The sequence below is a fragment of the Danio rerio genome, chromosome 7, assembly GCF_049306965.1.
Source record: "Danio rerio strain Tuebingen ecotype United States chromosome 7, GRCz12tu, whole genome shotgun sequence".
Lineage (NCBI taxonomy): Eukaryota > Metazoa > Chordata > Actinopteri > Cypriniformes > Danionidae > Danio > Danio rerio.
This window is the reverse complement of record NC_133182.1, coordinates 9447484-9467367: the sequence shown is the minus strand read 5'-3', so window position 1 is coordinate 9467367 and position 19884 is coordinate 9447484. Positions and strand designations below refer to the sequence as shown.

General features: G+C 36.3%; 1 protein-coding gene across 3 annotated transcripts in view; it reads left to right on the top strand.

The window, feature by feature from the left end:
- Positions 1–19884, top strand: part of lrrk1 (leucine-rich repeat kinase 1) — a 198582-nt gene that overhangs the window by 127380 nt on the left and 51318 nt on the right. For all 3 annotated transcript variants that reach the window (XM_073908054.1, XM_073908053.1, XM_073908055.1), the window contains one exon: positions 9351–9520. In XM_073908054.1, coding sequence (XP_073764155.1) covers positions 9351–9520 — 170 coding nt within the window. The remainder of the gene's footprint in view (positions 1–9350; positions 9521–19884) is intronic.

The following is a 19884-nucleotide window of genomic DNA, read 5'->3' as shown; positions in this document are numbered from 1 at the left end:
TTGACACTCCTTTACAGTAATTTCACTTTTTAGATAAGATTGCAAAGATTATTATTCATACGATTCTGAGCCTTTAATTGTCATTTATAAGGGATTTATAAAGCTTAAATAGTACTCTCTTTAGATTAGGTCACAAAACTATGTGAAGTTGAGTTAATAAAGCATTTATTAACATATTAGTTAACTATTAGTACAGCCTGAATAATAAGATATATAAATGTTGATTTCAATAGTTTATTAATCACTTACTAACTCATTCTGAATGATCCTAAAAAACCCTCAACTCTTATATACAGCTGGTTTGTAAATAATGCAATACTTAATTTAGTAATGAAAAATAAATAATTAACCAAGTATGAAAATACAATTATTAAGCACATTATATAGGTGCTACAGTAATAAGTCAAGAATAGAGCATTTGTAGCTGCAGTTATAAACTGCATAGTTATAGAGTTAATGCTTAACAAATAATCAATTCACTAGATGCTAATGCTTAGCAAATGATTTATAGTGTGTAGTTATTATAAAGTGTTACCAATAAGGTTTGTTTGCAATGAAATGCAAGTCAGTAAATGTCGAGATCACTGCTTTTTTATTCTTTTATTTTAAAAAAATTTATCCTATGATATAAATGCTCCATAAACTGCTTTTTAATTACACTTTAAGCTGTTTGTGTTACCACATTTAATGGTTTAAATAAATCTTTTTATGATTTTGGAAGTATTGCATCATTTTCTCCATACATTCAATCATTCATTTTCTTTTTTTAGCTTAGTTCCTGTATTAAACAGGGCTCACCACAGTGGAATGAACCGCCAACTTACCCAGCGTATGTTTTACGCAGCAGATACCCTTCAAGCTAATGGGAAACATCCATACACATTCATTCACACTCATACACTGGCCAATTTAGCTCACCCAATTCACCTATAGCACATGTGTTTGGACTGGGGGAAACCAGAGCACCTGGAGAAAACCCACCCCAACACTGGGAGGACGTGCAAACTCCACACAGAAAGGTCAACTGGCCCAGCAGGGACTCAAACTAGCAACCCTCTTGCTATTAGGTGACAGAGCTAACCACTGAGCCACTGTGTCGCCCCATGTTATACAGAGATATGATATTTAATTTCCCTCATTCATTTTGCACAAAAAAATGTAATAAATAATAGAAAATAAATTGACAATTTGTTTAAAACACAAACACACACACACACACACACACACACACATGGAAATGGGCCACTATAACATCTGTTTATTAATCTTACCATAACATCTGTTTGTGGTCCAATGATCAAACAAGTCCTATAGTGTAACCCAGGGCTGTTTAAAAATGGAAAAGTCAGCATGACAGATCATTTTATTGTGATTTTAATTTGATCCAATGTGGCGGGAGACTTGATTATTATCCATCGGAAATAATGAGAAATTATGTTTGCATGTTCTCCCTGTGTTGGCATGGGTTTCTTCCTGGTGCTCCGGTTTCCCCCACAGTCCGAAAAATTCGCTATAGGTGAATTGAATAAGCTAAATTGGTCGTAGTGTATGAGTGTGTGTATGTGAATGATTGTGTATGGGTGTTTCGCAGTACTGGGTTGCAGCTGGAAGGGCATCTGCTGTGTGAAACATATGCCGTAATAGTTGGCGGTTCATTCTGCTGTGGCGACCATTGTTAAATAAGGGACTAAACCGAAGAAAAATGAAATGGATACAGGGATAGCATACTATTAAATAAATTAATACTATAATATAATAATAACATTACTCAGAATTTAAATGAAAGGCACACCTTAAAATGAATAATAATAATTTAAAAATAATAATAATTGAATATTATTATTTGTTAAACATGCATTAATAATAGGAAGCTGCATTTAGAAAAGTCTAGATTTTTTTTTACATGCACAAATTAAACAAATTAAAAAAACTATAATATTGTGATAAATTGCTTCTATTCCAAGCTCAAGTGAACTGTCTCATATGTTATTTCTGGAGTTTCACTTTTTAAAGGTCATTCATGCACTGCAGATGCACAATGAATTTTTAGAAAACTCATTTTGGCTCCTGTTTAGGGCTATTAATCATGGAATCCTATAATGCATTTTAATTCTGGCCAACAGTGCCTAGAGAAATATAATTCTGTAAATATGGGTTTGTCTTTAGTCGGATTCCTATTGAAAACAAATAATTGAAAATACTGTTGTGGTGGCACGGTGGCTCAGTGATTAGCACTGTTGCCTTAGGGCAAGAAGGTTGCTGGTTCAATTCGCAACTGGCCAGTTGGCATTTCTGTGTGGAGTTTGCATGTTCTCCCTGTGTTGGTGTGGGTTTCCTCTAGGTGCTCCGGCTTCCGTTACAGTCCAAAGACATGCGCTATAGGTGAATTGAATTAATTAAATTGGTTGAGGCATATGAGTGTGTATGGATGTTTCCCAGTACAGGGTTGCCGCTGGAAGGGCATCCGATGCGTAAAACATATGCTGAAATAGTTGGCAGTTTGTTCCACAGTGGTGATCTCTGATAAATCAGATACTAAGCCAAAGGAAAATTAATGTATGAATGAAGATACTGTTATGCATATAGAAATAACTTAATAGTTTATTATGCTCCATATTATTTATGTAGCATGTTTTTATATTTCCTATATTTTATTATTCGTATATGCAAGTTTTTTTTTTTTTTGGTGTTTTTTTAAAGTTCATCATAGTATTTTATCATTTTAAATTAAACATGTATTTTTTTACAAAAACACATCTGCTCTGCTTTATAAGACAGTGAATTAGTTTGACGACAAATTTATGCACCTTTAGAAGATTTAAAATAAAAGCCACTACTAAACACTATAATACAACATGGAAAGAGCCAGGATAAAACGTAAAACTCTTTGACTGTTCATCTGACAGAAGAAAGTTACATACAGTGCTGTTTCATACAGTAAAGTCACAGTAAAATCATTCGACCTCCTGTTAATTTATTGCAAATATTTCCCAAATAATGATGTTTAACAGAGCAAGCAATTTTTTTTATAGTGTTTCCTATAATGTTTTTTTCTTCTGGAGAAAGAAATTTTAAGCTGAACACTAGTGTTTTAAAAAATATCTAGTCAAATATTATTTAGTGCCATCATGGCAATGATAAAATGAATCGGTTATTAGAAATGAGTTATTAAAACTATTATGTTTAGAAATGGGTTAAACAAATCTTCTCTCCGTTAAACAGAAATTGGGTAAAAATAAACAGGGGGGCGAATAATTCTGACTTCAACTGTAAATAGATGCATGATTCAAATTTTTGAGTGAACTAACCCTTTAAGCCAGCTCACCAGCCATTGAATCAAAGTAACAGCAGAATTACTGGAATTTGTTCTCAATGCAGTCTGGAGTTACTAATAAGGTCGAGCTGAATTACTTACAAGCGCTGACCTTTAAACTTTCTCTTTGAAGAGAACTTATAACAGGCCTATTGTGAATACAAGCTCTAATGAGCTTTAATAACATTAAGTTTTAATGTGATCAGACGTTTTTGTTTAGTTGCAAATCAAGCTTATTTATGCAGAGTAACAACCACATTTTCTTCAACTGTTCAAGTGTGGCGATGCACAAACAAGAAGACGTTTACCGTATGCATGATCATGATCAGTATGGGAAAATCTTATTAGTCATTCTGTGTATTACAATACAGTTATTCATTCATTCATTTTCTTTTCGGCTTAGTCTCTTTATTAATCTGGGGTCGCCACAGCGGAATGAACCACCAACTATTCCAGCAGATGTTTTACGCAGCAGATGTCCTTCCAGCTGCAACCCATCTCTGGGAAACATCCATACGCTCTCATTCACACACATACCCTACGACAATTTAGCCTACCCAATTTACCTATAGCGTATGTCTTTGGACTGTGGGGGAAACCGGAGCACCCGAAAGAAACCCACGCAAACCCTGGGAGAATATGCAAACTCCACACAGAAACGACAACTGACCCAGTCGGGGCTCGAACCAGCAACCTTCTTGCTGTGAGACGATTGTGCTACCCAGTGCGCCACCGTGCTGCCTCAATACAGTTATAAATTATTAACTCCTCTTTCTTCGGTTTACTCCCTTGTTTATCAGGGGTCGCCACAGTGGAATGAACTGCCAACTTATCCAGTATATGTTTTACGCAGCTGATGCCATTCCAGCCACAACCCAGTACTGGGGAACACCCATACACTCTCACATTCACACACACTCATACACTACGACCAGTTTAGTTTATTCAGTTCACCTATAGCGCATGTGTTTGGACTGTGGGGGAAACCGGAGCACCCGGAGGAAACCCTCACCAACACGGGGAGAATATGCAAACTCCACACAAAAACGCCTACTGGCCCAGCTGGGGACTCGAACCACCACCTTCTCACTGTAAGACGACAGTACTAACCACTGAGCCTGTGCCACCCCCTGTTATACAGAGATTTGATATTTATGATGATGCATATGGTTGTTTTTGGATGATGCAGTTGTAGTTAATACTAAATCCACTCTATCTACAGTATCTAATTTATGTCTTGCATTTTTTTTTCACATTTTGAAGCACTCTGCTTATTCAGCATAATAACTAACGAATAATCATGAAAATATTTATAGTGTTGTATTCTACGTCAGCTTCATTACAGTGAACAAAAATGATTTTTGAACTCCAGCACCAAACTCTGTCCTCAGAGCAAAAATCCGTTTCACATAACGAAACACTGGAGTTAAAAGCTGAAGATTTACATGAGCTTCATCACAACAGCAGTGTCGCCCGCAGATGTCTTTAATTATACAGCAGGGATGAACGACTTTATACCAATTATTTATATGATTATGCAAACAGTATAATCCCCTTGGCTTGATGTCTTCTAAATGAATGTTTCCTGTTAATATCTCTGCCGCAAGTTTGTATGAAACAGCTGTCCGGAAGTGGTTAAGAGCATTGAAAGCATCTGCAGGTCTTCGTTTCACAGCGCATGGCGGATCAAATGACCGTACCATGTGGAGCTTAAATGGAAATGATTAGGAATGACGGACTGGTTTTGCTTTGACAGACTTTGGGTTCGATTCAACGGAGACCGCAAGAATGATGCTGGAGAGACAGAACAAAGCTGCTAGATAATGATGGAGATCTTACGAAATGTCAGATTTCAGGATATATGCGTTTAGTGTGCTGCTTTTTATGTTTTGAAAGAGTCTCTCGTGCTCATCAAGGCTGTAATCATTTGATCATAAATGCAGTTAAAACTCTAATATTAGGAAATATTGAGTGAGTTATCCCTTTAATCACTGCTTTCATCTACAGCAGGGGTCTCAAACAGCCTGCGGGCCATTTAAGGCCCCTCCGGCCCGCTACTGACGTCAAAAATGCATATGCTTTAGGCTAGATTTTAGCAGCAGACAGTGCTCTAGGTTAGTTTTTAACCACAGATGGTGCTCTAGACCAGTTTTTAACTCTGTTCTAGGCTAGTTTTCAATAGCAGATGAAACGGTAGTCTAGTTTTTAACCATAGATGGCGCTCTAGGCTAGTTTTTATCCACAGATGGCGCTCTAGGCTATTGATTAATACCATTATGGGCTAGTTTTTAACAGTAGATTAAACTCGAGGCTCGTTTTTAACCACAGGCGACGCTCTAGGCAAGTTTTTCATTCCACTTTAGGCTAGTTTTCAACAGCAGATGAAACTGTAGTCTAGTTTTTAACCACAGATGGCGCTCTAGGCTAGTTTTTTTTTTTTACAGCGTATGGCGTTCTAGGCTAGTTTTTAACCACAGATTGTGCTCTATGCCAATTTTTAATTGTGCTCTAGGCTAGTTTTTAACAGCAGATGGTGGTTTAGGCTAGTTTTTAACCACAGATGGCACTCTAGGCTAGTTTTTAACAGTGATTGATGCTCTAGGCTCGTTTTTAACCACAGGCGACGCTCTAGGCAAGTTTTTCATTCCACTTTAGGCTAGTTTTCAACAGCAGATGAAACTGTAGTCTAGTTTTTAACCACAGATTGTGCTCTATGCCAATTTTTAATTGTGCTCTAGGCTAGTTTTTAACAGCAGATGGTGGTTTAGGCTAGTTTTTAACCACAGATTGTGCTCTAGGCTAGTTTTTAAATTCCACTCTAGGCTACTTTTAATAACACATGGGGCTCTAGACTAGTTTTTAACCACAGATGCCATTCTAGCTAGTTTTAAATTCTGCTCTAGACTAGTTTTAAACAGTAAATGGCGCTCTAGGCTAGTTTTTCTTTCCACTCTAGGCTAGTTGTTAGTAGCAGATGACGCTCTGGGCTAGTTTTTAACCACAGATGCCGCTCTAGGCTCGTTTTTAACCACAGGTGACGCTCTAGGCAAGTTTTTTATTCTACTTTAGGCTAGTTTTCAACAGCAGATGAAACTGTAGTCTAGTTTTTAACCACAGATGGCGCTCTAGGCTAGTTTTTAACAGTGATTGATGCTCTAAGCTAGTTTTTAACCACAGATTGTGCTCTAAGCTAGTTTTTAATTCCGGTCTAGGTTATTTTTTTAACAACAGATGGCGCTCTAGGCTAGTTTTTAACCACAGATTGTGCTCTAGGCCAATTTTTAATTGTGCTCTAGGCTAGTTTTTAACAGCAGATGGTGGTTTAGGCTAGTTTTTAACCACAGATGGCACTCTAGGCTAGTTTTTAACAGTGATTGATGCTGTAGGCTAGTTTTTAACCACAGATTGTGCTCTAAGCTAGTTTTTAATTCCGCTCTAGGTTATTTTTTTAACAACAGATGGCGCTCTAGGCTAGTTTTAAACCACAAATGGCACTCCAGGCTAGTTTTTACAAGGCGTATAGCGCTCTTGGCTAGTTTTTAACCACAGATTGTGCTCTAGGCTAGTTTTTAAATTCCACTCTAGGCTACTTTTAATAACACATGGCGCTCTAGACTAGTTTTTAACCACAGATGCCGTTCTAGCTAGTTTTAAATTCTGCTCTAGACTAGTTTTAAACAGTAGATGGCGCTCTAGGCTAGTTTTTCTTTCCACTCTAGGCTAGTTGTTAACAGCAGATGACACTCTGGGCTCGTTTTTAACCACAGGTAACGCTCTAGGCAAGTTTTTTTATTCTACTTTAGGCTAGTTTTCAACAGCAAATGAAACTGTAGTCTAGTTTTTAAACACAGATGGCGCTCTAGGCTAGTTTTTTTTACAGCGTATGGCATTCTAGGCTTTAACCACAGATTGTGCTCTAGGCCAATTTTTAATTGCGCTCTAGGCTAGTTTTAACCACAGATTGTGCTCTAGGCTAGTTTTTAATTCCGCTCTAGGCTAGTTTTTAGCAGCAGATGAAGCACTGGGCTAGTTTTTATTCACAGACGGCGCTCTATGCTAGTTTTTAATTTCGCTCTAGACTAGTTGTTAACAGCAGATGGTTAGTTTTTAGCCACAGATGTCGCTCTTGGCTAGTTTTTAACAGTGAATGGGGTTCTAGACTAGTTTTTAGCCACTGATTGTGCTCTAGGCTAGATTTTAATGTCGCTCTAGGCTAGTCTTTAACAGCAGATGGTGCTCTAGGCTAGTTTTTCTTTCCACTCTAGGTTAGTTGTTAGTAGCAGATGACGCTCTGGGCTAGTTTTTAACCACAGATGCCGCTCTAGGCTCGTTTTTAACCACAGGTGACGCTCTAGGCAAGTTTTTTATTCTACTTTAGGCTAGTTTTCAACAGCAGATGAAACTGTAGTCTAGTTTTTAACCACAGATGGCGCTCTAGGCTAGTTTTTAACAGTGATTGATGCTCTAAGCTAGTTTTTAACCACAGATTGTGCTCTAAGCTAGTTTTTAATTCCGGTCTAGGTTATTTTTTTAACAACAGATGGCGCTCTAGGCTAGTTTTTAACCACAGATTGTGCTCTAGGCCAATTTTTAATTGTGCTCTAGGCTAGTTTTTAACAGCAGATGGTGGTTTAGGCTAGTTTTTAACCACAGATGGCACTCTAGGCTAGTTTTTAACAGTGATTGATGCTGTAGGCTAGTTTTTAACCACAGATTGTGCTCTAAGCTAGTTTTTAATTCCGCTCTAGGTTATTTTTTTAACAACAGATGGCGCTCTAGGCTAGTTTTAAACCACAAATGGCGCTCCAGGCTAGTTTTTACAAGGCGTATAGCGCTCTTGGCTAGTTTTTAACCACAGATTGTGCTCTAGGCTAGTTTTTAAATTCCACTCTAGGCTACTTTTAATAACACATGGCGCTCTAGACTAGTTTTTAACCACAGATGCCGTTCTAGCTAGTTTTAAATTCTGCTCTAGACTAGTTTTAAACAGTAGATGGCGCTCTAGGCTAGTTTTTCTTTCCACTCTAGGCTAGTTGTTAACAGCAGATGACACTCTGGGCTCGTTTTTAACCACAGGTAACGCTCTAGGCAAGTTTTTTTATTCTACTTTAGGCTAGTTTTCAACAGCAAATGAAACTGTAGTCTAGTTTTTAAACACAGATGGCGCTCTAGGCTAGTTTTTTTTACAGCGTATGGCATTCTAGGCTTTAACCACAGATTGTGCTCTAGGCCAATTTTTAATTGCGCTCTAGGCTAGTTTTAACCACAGATTGTGCTCTAGGCTAGTTTTTAATTCCGCTCTAGGCTAGTTTTTAGCAGCAGATGAAGCACTGGGCTAGTTTTTATTCACAGACGGCGCTCTATGCTAGTTTTTAATTTCGCTCTAGACTAGTTGTTAACAGCAGATGGTTAGTTTTTAGCCACAGATGTCGCTCTTGGCTAGTTTTTAACAGTGAATGGGGTTCTAGACTAGTTTTTAGCCACTGATTGTGCTCTAGGCTAGATTTTAATGTCGCTCTAGGCTAGTCTTTAACAGCAGATGGTGCTCTAGGCTAGTTTTTAGCAGCAGATGACACTAGGCTAGTTTTTAACCATAGATGGCGCTCTAGGGTAGTTTTTAATTCTGCTCTAGGCTAATTTTTAACAGCAGATGGCACTCTACAGTAGTTTTTAACAGCAGATGGTGCTCTACTCTAGTTTTTAACAGCAAACTAGATTGATTTTTAACTCCAGCTGGCGCACTAAGCTAGTTTTTAACAGCAGATGGCTCTCTACGCTAGTTTTTAACAGCAGATGGTGCTTTTGGCTAGTTTTTAACAGCAGATGGTGCTCTAGGCTAGTTTTTCTGGGCTAAGCAAAATTGAAAAGCTTGCTTTAGGACATGAATAAGTGTTGTTCAATAGTTTTAGGGCAACTTGATGAAAGCTTATGAACTACTTCATATGTTGACTACTGTACGCTTAAAGGCGAAAGCATACATTGTAAATTAAATGCACACACAATATGTTATCAGCACCTCTGTCTGTGTGTATTTTAGGTTGTTTCTGCTGAAGAGTGACCTTGAGTGGACTGAAGATGAAGCTGATATCCTTGGTCAGGGCGGCAGTGGCACCATCATCTACAGAGCTAAATACAGAGGCCATCCGGTGGCCATTAAACGCTTCCACTTCAAGAAATGCAAGCAGCAGTCACTCAACAGCAGCACAGGTATGTTTCACTCCTCCACTGACCCTGAACTTCCTCCGGAATAAGCTGTTATTATCTTTAGACCTTTCCTCTGGGTCGCTCGAAGGCCCTGCATTGCAAACACGAATGGCAAAGTATTTCAAAGTAGAGCTTTTTTTTTTTTTTTTTTTTAATAATGCATTATGATTCAGATTTTAACAGCAGACACTGTTCTAGGCTAGTTTTTAAACCACAGATGCTGCTCCAGGCTAGTTTTTAACAGCAGACTACACTCTAGGCTAGTTTTTAATTTTTTTCTAGTCTCGTTTTTAACAGCAGATGAAACTTTTGATGAAACAGGCTAGTTTTTAACCACAGATGGCACTCTAGGCTAGTTTTTAACAGCAGACGACACTCTGGCTTAGTTTTTACAGCAGATGGCACTCTAGGGGTAGTCTTTAATGCAGCTCTAGGTTAGTTTTTAAACCACAGATGCTGCTCTTGGCTAGTTTTTAAAACTCAGATGATTCTCTAGGTCAGTTTTAACAGCAGGTGATTCTCTAGGCTAGTTTCTAACAGCAGATAGTGGTGTAGATTAGATTTTAATTCCACTATAGGCTAGATTTAAATTTTTGCTCTAGGCCAGTTTTAACAGCTGCTAAACCATAGTTTAGCTTACAGGTTTTAAACTATAGATGGTGCTCTTGGCTAGTTTTTAAACAGCAGACTACGCTCTAGGTTAATTTTTAAACCCTAGATGCCGCTCTAGGCAAGTTTTCAACAGCAGACGACATTCTAGCTCAGTTTTTAACATCAGACAGTGCTCTAGGCTAGTTTTTAACAGCAGATGGCGCTCAAGGCTAGTTTTTAATTTCTTTCTAGGCTAGTTTTTAACAGCAGATGAAACTTTTGATGAAACAGGCTAGTTTTTAACCAAAGATGGCACTCTAGGCTAGTTTTTAATTTCTTTCTAGGCTAGTTTTAACAGCAGACGACACTAGCTCAGTTTTTAACAGCAGAAGGTGCTCTAGACTAATTCTTAATTACGCTCTAGTTTTTAACAGCAGCTGAAACTGTAGGGTAGAGTTTAACTGCAGATGGCGCTCTAGGGTAGTTTTTAATTGTGCTCTAGTTATGTTTTTAACAGCAAATGACAGTCTAGGTTAGTTTTTAACAATAGATTGTGCCCTAGGTTAGTTTTTAACTCTGCTAGTTTTTAACAGCAGATGACACTAGGCTAGTTTTTACCCGCAGATTGTGCTCTAATTTTTAATTCCATTCTAAGCTAGTTTTGAACAGCACACAGTGCTCTAGGTTAGTTTTTAACCACAGATGGCACTCTAGGTTAGTTTTTACTTTTTGCTTTAGGCTTTAGGCTAGTTTTAACAGCAAATGGCGCTCTAGCTCAGTTTTTACCAGCAGACAGTGCTCTAGGCTACTTTTTAATTCTGCTGTAGAATATTTTAAACAGCAGATGACACTTTAATTTTTAGCCACAGATGTTGCTATTGGCTAGTTTTTATTTTTGCTCAAGGCCAGTTTTTAACAGCGGGTGATGCTCTAGGTATTTTTTTAAACCATAGACACCGCTCTAGGCTAGTTTTTAACAGCAGATGACCCTCTAGGCTAATTCTAACAGCGGATGGCACTCTAGGGCAGTTTTTACAGCAGATGGCGCTTTAGGGTAGTTTTTAATGCACCTCTAGGCTAGTTTCTAACAGCAAACTGTTTTAGATTAGTTTTTAGCAATTGATGCCGCTCTAGGCTAGTTTTTAACAGCTAATGCCACTCTAGGCTACTTTTTAACAGCAGATGGTGCCTTAGGCTAGTTTTTAACAATAGACAACACTCTAGGATAGTTTTAACAGCAGATTATACTCTAGGTTAGTTTTTAACCACAGATTGTAATCTAGGCTAGTTTTTAATTGTGTTCTAGCCTCGTTTTAATAGCAGATGGTGCTCTGGGCCAGTTTTTAACAGCAGACGGCGCTCTAGGCTAGTTTTACCAGCAGATGACACTCTAGGCTACCATTTGACAGCAGATGGCGCTCTAGGCTAGTTTGTAACAGCTGACAGTCAGAGATGTGAACGGTCACAATGTCATCTCTTATCAGTTTGGTATACAGAAGTGGCATCTAACAAGATTAAGTTGAAATGAAAAGGTTGCAAAATCAGAGCCTTTACTGTCTGTCCGCTGTCCTGCTTTGGATCTGACAGTCGGAGTGATCATTGATGTGTTTGGGCAGGCGTCTGTAAGGGTCAGAGGTCACAGCACTGCGGGAAACTCAGTGTTGGTGACTGATGGAATTTCCTGTTAACAGAGAAACGCTAATCCTCACCGGATTCCTCCCGTCGTGTGTCGTTCTCCGCTCCAGAAACTGCAGAATTTAATGAGATTTATGCTGGAAACGAGCAGAAATCCCCCAGTGGGGAAACTTTTAATTCCACAGATACAGTATTCACTGAAAACATGTCAATGTCCTACACAGTTTCACTTCTTTGAAGCTGTTATGCTCACGCAAATTGGGTTACACTTTTAAATAATGCTCCATTAGTTCATATATTTACTAGCGTAAACTATGTAATGTAATGTAATGTGTATTTATATAGCGCATTTATTGTGTATGGCCATACACCCAAAGCGCTTCACAATCATGAGGGGGGTCTCTCCACACCACCACCAGTGTGCAGCATCCACTTGGATGATGCGACGACTGCCACAGGACAACGGCGCCAGTGCGCTCACCACACACCAGCTATTGGTGGAGAGGAGAGACAGTGATATAGCCAATTCGGTGGAAGGGGATGATTGGGAGGCCATGATCGTAAGGGCCGATAGAGGGACTTTGGCCAGGACACCGGGGTTACACCCCTGCTCTTTCACAAGAAATGCCATGGGATATTTAATGACCACAGAGAGTCAGGACCTCGGTTTAACATCTCATCCGAAAGACGGCGCCCACTGACAGTGTAGTGTCCCCTTCACTTTTACTGGGGCATTAGGACTCACACAGACCACAGGTTAAGCGCCCCCTGCTGGCCTCACTAACACCACTTCCAACAGCAACCCGGTGTTCCCTAGTGGTCTCCCATCCAGGTACTGACCAGGCTCAGCCCTGCTTATCTTCAGTGAGTAACCGGTCTTGGGCTGCAGGGTGACATGGCTGTGGCTAAATATTAACAATTTTGTACACCATTTATTAATCATAGTTCTACATTTAATAATGCATTATTAAAACCCAAATTCTTGCTTATTAACATTAATGCACTGTTAGTTAACAAAAACTAGCAATTGATAGATTTATTTTAATTAGCTTACATTAACAAAGACGAATAAATAGTGTAATGCATTTTTTATCATTTGTTTATTTTAGTAAATAAATAATATAATGTATATGATATAAAATATAGAGATGTAAGACTGTAAAATAACTGAAATAGTACTGGCAGTTTATTACAAGTTTACTGTAGCATAATATAAAACCCCAACCCAGACAATATACTGTATCACTTTAATCTATTAAAAATGTTTACAAAAGTCTTCATTCAAACTTTTCAAAGTTAAAAGTTGTTGCAAGAAAAATCAAGGTCCCATAATGCATTTCAAAAGCAGGAATAAATGAGGAAATTGCTAATTTATGGATATTTTTTACAATTTATTGTTTGTGTTTTATGCAGTTGGTTAGAGTTTATTTTCCTTCACACCGCAGCAAACTGGGAATATGTTTACTCTGTTTTTTTATGGATTTTATGTTTTCTGACCTGAAGTATTGAATGTTTTTTTTTTTTTTACTAAAAATAAATCTGTAAAGCTTCATTTTTTCTGGTACTTTAGCCAAAAAAAGGCACGTCTTTTATTCAATAAAACAGTTAGCGCTTTCTTCTTTCTTAACATGTTTTGAATTAGTAATTAAACAGGTTTATAAATCTTTCTACAAAGCCCAGTTTTTCTGCTAAACGTAAAAGCTGTGTGCGTTTAATTTTTGATCTGTAAATAAAGTAATATTATATATAAATATATATTTTTTAATTAAATAAAACTTGTGGTGTGTGTGTGTTTGTTGTGTTTGTTTTGTTTATTAGAAAAAAATATTAATATTATATGTAAATAGTTTTTTATTTTTAAATCCTTTTTTAAACGATATACTGGTATTATGTATTGTTGTTAAATCATGATAATAACAATAGTTTTATTATTATTATTATTATTATTATTATTATTATTTTACAATTGGTGTCATGGCCATACACAATAAATGTGCTGTATAAATGCACATTGCATTGTTATTATTGCAACAATACAAAATTTGTTATATTACAATTTATTTTATGTATTTTAAATTAATTATAATGATATTGTTTTTAGTATTGATGTTGTTGTTGTTGTTGTTGTTGTTGTTGTTTCTTATTTAGTAATTTCTCAACATGCATTTTAAATTTAAACATGTGACAACTCTACGAAAATAGTAACAAAAATTAAATAAAATGTTCATAAATCTTTCTACAAAACCCTCTGTTTGATGTGTTAAGTTTTCTAAAGTTTATCTGAAAAAAATTTATATTATATAGAAATAGTTTTTATTTTAAAACAATTTTAATAATTTTTAAATGGTACATTGATATTATGTATTGTTGTTGCATAATAATAATAATAATAATAATATTAATAATAATAATTTACGTTTTTTTATTGTTATTATTATTATTATTATTATTATTATTATTATTATTATACAATTGGGTGCATGGCAACACACAATAAATGTGCTATATAAATGCACATTGCATTGTCATTAATGCAACAAAAACAATACATAATAATTTATATTATAAATTTTAAATTAATTATAATGATATTACTATTATTTATAATTATTATTTTAATTATAATTATTTATTATAATTATTATTTATTATTGTTAGTATTATTATTTATTGTTATTGTTATTGTTATTATTATTATTATTATTATTATTATTATTATTATTTATTGTTGTTGTTATTGTTGTTATTATTATTTTAAATTCCATTATTATTTGAATTTCAAAAAAAAAATGTTTTAATATAAATGATTATGTATTGTTGTATGCTATTATTATTATTATTATTATTATTATGATATTTATTATTATTTATTATTATTATTATTATTATAGTTATTGTTATTTATTATCATTATTATTATTATTATTTTATTTTAATGTCATTTTAAATAGGGAAAATATTTTTCTTTTTTTTTTCCATTTCCTTTTCTTCTTGATCTTGTTAATTGTCTTTTATTCATCCTCATGTCTTAACAAAACTAAATAAGCGTCATTAAAACAAAAGGATCTCTGCCTGAGCAGAGCAGGTGAATGTTCGCTCAGGGTCTTGTAAACCCTGTCAAACTGTATAAACTGTGCTTTTAGTGCAGTGCTATCCTAATGATTTCTCCGTCTCGCTCTGCTGCTCTCCATCTTCCTCTAACCTTCTCCGTCCGTCCTCCATCCACATCCCATAATCCTCAGAAAACTCTTCCTACTGTTTATAATGCGAGGCTCAACATAACTTTTACTGAACGCAGGAGAACGGAGGGGAAAGCCGTGGGTTTGCAGGTTTTATGTCCACTATTTCTGTTTTGATTTGGTCTCTCAGCAGCCTCTGCATTGATTTATTCTCTGCTTTTCATTCTGGAAGTTTCTTTACTAGAAGGACGGCTGATAAATCAAGACATTTACTTGTACTTTTATGACACTGAGTTTATCTTCCTCATCAATTCCAGACGTCTTCTCTTCGCTGGTCAAGTGTTTGCACGTATTTGAGTATTATGGGCTGTATGGCACTGATTCTCAGGTAAATAAGGGAGATTCCTGAAAACAAACAGTCAATTGTTACAGTGACAATTAAGTTTTTAAGTATTTTTAACTTTTTTTTTCAAATATTTTTTATTTTATTTCATTATATTTTCTTAAAATATGCTTTTTTCCCTAAAGGAATCTGCTTTTGAACAAAGCATCTAAGCTAAGGATTCAATGATCTGTTCAAAAGAGTTACTTGCATTGCCTATAATGAATCAGCCATTTTGATTGAGTCATTTGAATGAATGATTCAGTTAATAGCTCATAAACACAAGTGTAACGGAGGCCAGCTAGTAAGTGCTGTGCAGGTAAACCTCACTCCTCTGACCTCTAAAGGTGCTCTAGCGACAGATGCTAGAGGCCATGGTCATTAGCCTCCTTGGTAGAGCACCCGACTTGCATGCGGAAGGTTGCCGGTTCGATACCACTTCGGATCGGGTTGGGTGGCGTAGGAGCGGTGGGGTTGCTGCCACCTTCCTGTGTTTTTAAACTAATCGTCAATGATTCAATGACCTGTTCACAAAGAGAGTCACTTCCTTATCTTTTAATGAATCAGCCATTCTGATCAAATCATCTGAACGAATGATTTAATGAATCACTCATTAACACAAGCACTTGCTGCCATATTCCTGTGGTTTTAGAATCATTTGCACCCCTTTTAATGAATCAGTCATTCTGATCAAATCATCTGACTAAATGATTCAATTAATAACTCATTAACACATGGGCACTTGCGGCCACTTCTCTGTGTTTTTAACTAATCATCTGATTCAGTGATCTGTTCATAAAGAGAGTCACTTGCATGCTTCTAATGAATCAGCCATTCTGAATGAATGAAAAAAGACCTACATTTGTGTTTCTGAATGAATCTTCTGATTCAATTATCAATAATCTATTTTTAAGGCTGGGTCAATGATTTAATAATCTGTTCATTAAGAGAATAATTTGCTAAACTTCTGATAAATCAGTCATTCTGATCAAATCAATTGATTTAAATGATTCAACGAATCATTCCTTAACAAAGTAACACTTGCTGCCACCTTCCTGTGTTTTCAACTAATCGTCTTAATCAATAATTCTATAATCTTTTCATAAAGAACATTTCCTGCATCTCTTCTAATGAATCAGCCATTTTGAACAAATAATTTGAATGAATGATTCAATGGCACATTGAATCATTAACAAAGGCACTTGCTGCCCCCTTCCTATTATTGTTAAACAAATCATCTGAGTCAATGATTCAGTGATCTTATTATAAAAAGATTCACTTGCGCCTCTTCTAATGAATCAGCCATTCTGATCAAATCATTTGAACAAATGATTCAATGAATCACCCATTAACACATGCACTTGCTGCCCTCTTCCTGTGACTTTTTTTTGGGTCAACCATTTATTGACCTGTTCATAAAGAGAATCACTTTCTTTGTTTCTAACGAATCAGCCATTTTGATTGAATCATTTGAATGAATGATTCACCTAATCCAGGGGTGTCCAAACTCGGTCCTGGAGGGCCAATGTCCTGCATAGTATAGCTCCAACTTCCTTCAACACACCTGCCTAGAAGCTTCTAGTATACCTGGAAGAGCTTGATTAGCTGGTTCAGGAGTGTTTAATTGGGGTTGGAACTAAAATATGCAGGACAGCGGCCCTCCAGGACCGAGTTTGGGCACCCCTGACCTAATCACTCTACACAGGCTCTTGCTGCCACATTTCTGTGTTTTTCTTTGTTTAACAAATCTTCTGAGTCATTGTTTTACGAATAGAATATTAAATCAACCACTTTCTTCACCTCTAATGAATCACACATTCTGATCAAATCATTTGAATGAATGATTCAATAAATCACTTAACACTCTTGCTGGCACCTTCTGTAGTTTTTTTTTATGAATCATTTGAGTAAACGATTCAATAATCTGTTCATAAAGAAATTCTCTTTCTTTGCTTCTAATGAATCAGCCATTCAGATCGATTCAATTTGAATGAATGATTCAATGAATCACTCATTAACACAGGCATTTGCTTTCACATTCCTGTGGATTTATTATTATTTTTGTCATTTATTTATTTATTTTTCTTTTGAATCAAAGTCATCTGAGTCAATGATCTGTTTATAAAGAGAATCACTTGCTTCTTCTAAAGAAATCTGCCTTTTTTTAACAATTTTAATGGATGATCCAATGAATCAACAAAGGGACTTTTGCCACCTTCCTGTTGTTTTTGAACAACAGTTGAGTTTGTCATTATTGAATCATTGAGTCAATGATTCAATAATCCGAGAGAATCACTTGCTTACCTTCTAATAAATTAGCCATTTGAATTAATGATTCAATGAATCACTCTTCAACACAGGCACTTGCTGCCACCTTCTTGTGATGTTTGAACAAGTCATCTGAGTCTATGATTCAGTGATCTGTTTATAAAGAGAATCTCTTGCTTCACTTTTAATCTCATTTTGATTCAATCTCTTGAATGAATTATTTGTCTTATTCACAGTATTTATCCACAACTTAAACCAGCACAAAACACACTATTCTTTGTTTTAATAATCATTATCAGAAAAAAAACATCCCCAAAATACCAAAATAGTACAAAAGGAACATTAATTATTGTCTAAAGTGCTATATAGATGAACTTGAATTGAATTGAGCTGAATTGAATTGAACAATCATTATACATCTAGAGGAGGTCCCATCTGGAAGTCAGAAAGCAGATCTGATTTCAGTTCCCTTTTCTCTGCTTGTTTAGAAACGGAAGTGAAATGTTCAGAAGACTCCGTGGGTCTGCTTTGAATCAAACACAGTATATGTGTGAGTGATTTATGTGTGAGGAAGCGCTGTTAGTGAACCAGCAGACGTCAGGCATCAAATGTGAGTGGAAATAAGCAAAGACTGGCGGTCCGTCAGCCTGAAGATCATAAATCATGTCTGAACGCTGCAAACTAGCTTCATGTTTGAGTGTTTTTTGCACCGTCAGATCTTTCAGGCTGCTGTGTGTTAATTTAAGCTACCGTCACAGTGTAAAGTCAAGGTTTTGTAGTGAAGTGTGGAGAGAAACTGCAGTGCACTTTTATTTTATGGCATACATAGAGTTGAAGGCAAATGTATTAGCGCTTCAACTAATAAATTATCATTAGACCTTTAAATAATACAAATTGGAAGTTTTTTAACACATTTGTAAACATACTTTTAATATATAATTTTAAATAACTAATTTCTTCAAATAATAAATCAATAATAAATTAATCAGGGCTTGACATTAACATCCCCCAAATGCGGGTAGATTTCAGCTGTGGTGGGTTAGACAGCCACTGCCACTAGCCACTTTGGCTGGCTGAAAATAATTTTTAAATGGTAGTTTATCGAGAAGCAACTGTTTGCTCGAGCAAAAGAAAGCAGATGAATACTCGATGAGAGGATGATCACGTGCACGGTGAGATGCAAGCTTTTTTGAGGCTTTCTCACTGACGAGGGCTTTAGTATCACACGCACGGCTGATGTGATGCATGAGAGTTTATAAAGCTTGCGCGCTCTAATTTCCTTGCGTGAAGCAAAAATGTCTGCAGACGCAACTTGTGCGATCATTTCTTGTTGAAATAGACTGGACAAAGCTGCTTTCAAGAGCTTTAGATTCTTTTCAAAATGTCTTTTTGCAAGCAGCAGCAGCAGCATTCTTTGAACAGATTATTAATGATACTAAAATTAACTGTGTGCTCGTGATCATACGTTCATTGTCGCACACGGTATGCTTTCTGTTGCTTAGTTTTTTTTATTTAGGTTTAATTATCAACCATTACAATAGCATTGCTTTAATAGGAGATTAACTTCCCGTTTATGTATTCACCTAATTCTCAGCTGTCGAGCGGGCGCTGCCATTTGAATCTTTTTGTCTCGCGACTTCCGGTCACATTCACTTCCATTCATTTTTTGACGTTAACAACTAGGGATGTAACGGTATCAGAATTTCACGGTACGGTAATACCTCGGTATGAATGTCACGGTACGGTATTTATTGAATCATTTACAGGAAAAAACAAAACTTATGAAAATACTCCAAAACAGTGCCAAAAGTGTCAATGACATACAAATTAGCCATCTATCTGTCAGCTTTGAAACAGGAACTTCAATTTTAATAACAAAAAAATATTAAACCATGTAAAAAAATTACGTTTCAATTTAGTATTGTTGAAAACTCATCACATTCAACATTTAATCACTCACTCACTTAGATAGAGATGGGTTTAAAGGAAAATTATCATATAAATATAATCTGGTAAAAGCTGGTATCTCTGGGTATTTACAATGTCCCCTGCAACAGAAAAAAACCCTCTCATTTGGGACTGAGGTTTCTGGGACAAGAGAGATATGACTTGGCCCAGGTTGACAGCAGTGGGTAACGTTGTGCATTGTCTTTCCACCACTTGAGAGGACAAACCATGAGTGAGATAGAGGTCTCATGTCTGCATCAATCTGAACAGTGTGCTGTGTTTCTGCAGTCCCCATGACTGATTATTAGTCGTATTCCCCAACTTGCAGGCACGTGCACACACAGTGCTCAACCTGTGCAGTGCTC